Genomic DNA, 1,512 nt, shown 5'->3' with positions numbered 1-1,512 from the left:
AGAGTGTTGTAGACACACACCTAGGTGTAGGGGCAAACAGCCCCAATAGTTTGGTCAAGCTTATACAAATATCAATAATACAACTTCTTACTTATTATATTACACATTTATGTAGCATCCACAACAGAGCCCCCACCCAAGAGATAAAAAGAACCAACTGACAAACCATGCTAGTGGATATAAGTGGCCTCAACTGAGCACTGACTATAGCTCCAACCGTAGCCCCTACCATTGCAGAAAATTAAGCAATCTTCATTTGGAGCAAGGGTCAGAGTTATGGTTAGTGATCTTTTGAAGCCTTTTCTCTTCATTGGAATCATTATCATGTTCATTTTCGAAGGGGGTGTCAGGGCTCTGTTGTGGGATGCCTACTAACTGGTAAATTTTCATTTCACGGTCAATATTTTCAACAAAATTTGTTAGGTGAAGAATACAAGGTGTAGCTTTTTGCAATGGCTATTAAGTGCATTGGTACACTTGTATTGAAATGAAAACACAAGACATTTTAGACCTTGAATTTAAGGTTTTAATCGTCAAGAATTTTGCCATATCGGTTGAACAGTTTAGTTAGACTGAATCAGAGTGAAAATATTAGGACTGGCTCTGATAAGAAATCAGGACCAGGCTTCTGGCTCTTTTAAGCCGATGGTAGTCAAACTTGAAGATTACCACATTCACCCCATCCTTCAGATCCACATGTATGTTCTCTATTCTAGTTTCGTAACCAATATGACTCTGATGTTACCGTGTGGAGTCCTCAAGGACGTTTACATCAAGTGGAATATGCCATGGAAGCTGTGAAGCAAGGAAGTGCCACCGTAGGTCTCAAGAACAAAACACATGCTGTCATCATTGCCTTGAAAAGAGCTGCATCTGAGTTGGCAGCTCATCAGAAGAAAATCATTGTGATTGATGACCACATGGGCTTGAGCTTTGCTGGTCTTACGGCAGATGCCAGGATCCTAGCGTATGTATCATTTATCTCCATTCCTGTACCAATGACTATTCTTACTTTTCGTTGTTTACTTTACAGCCAAGTTTTTGCACATTGTTGATTTCCTACAGTTTCCCAACCATTAAAAATATTAAACTCATCAGAAGAAAATCATTGTGATTGATGACCACATGGGCTTGAGCTTTGCTGGTCTTACGGCAGATGCCAGGATCCTAGCGTATGTGTCATTTATCTCCATTCCTGTACCAATGGCTATTCTTACTTTTCGTTGTTTACTTTACAGCCAAGTTTTTGCACATTGTTGATTTCCTACAGTTTCCCAACCATTAAAAATATTAAAGTAGACAATCTGAAGTTTTCTTTCCTTAGGTACCTATTGAGAAGTCTAAAAAAGCACACATCTATCTTACATCTCCCCCCTAAAAAGATAAAATTATAAATCATGTTTTTGGTTTACTTATTTCAGACGTTTCATGAGAATGGAGTGCTTGAACTACAAGTATGCTCACAAGGATACTCTGCCTGTGTTCAGACTTATCTCCATAGTGGGAAACAAA

General features: G+C 38.8%; 1 protein-coding gene across 1 annotated transcript; it reads left to right on the top strand.

Moving 5' to 3' along the window:
• Positions 1-713: 713 nt before the first annotated feature.
• Positions 714-1,506, top strand: LOC103522868 (proteasome subunit alpha type-1-like; the record flags this gene model as incomplete). Its single annotated transcript, XM_026832773.1, has 2 exons — positions 714-967; positions 1,422-1,506. Coding segments are annotated over exons 1-2 (264 nt in total), but the record flags the coding sequence as incomplete, so codon positions are not given.
• Between the last annotated feature and the right edge of the window lie 6 nt (positions 1,507-1,512).

This window comes from Diaphorina citri, unplaced genomic scaffold, assembly GCF_000475195.1.
Source record: "Diaphorina citri unplaced genomic scaffold, Diaci psyllid genome assembly version 1.1 scaffold12225, whole genome shotgun sequence".
In the NCBI taxonomy this organism is placed as follows: Eukaryota; Metazoa; Arthropoda; class Insecta; order Hemiptera; family Psyllidae; genus Diaphorina; species Diaphorina citri.
The sequence above is the reverse complement of the archived record's forward strand: the minus strand, read 5'-3'. Positions and strand labels throughout refer to the sequence as shown.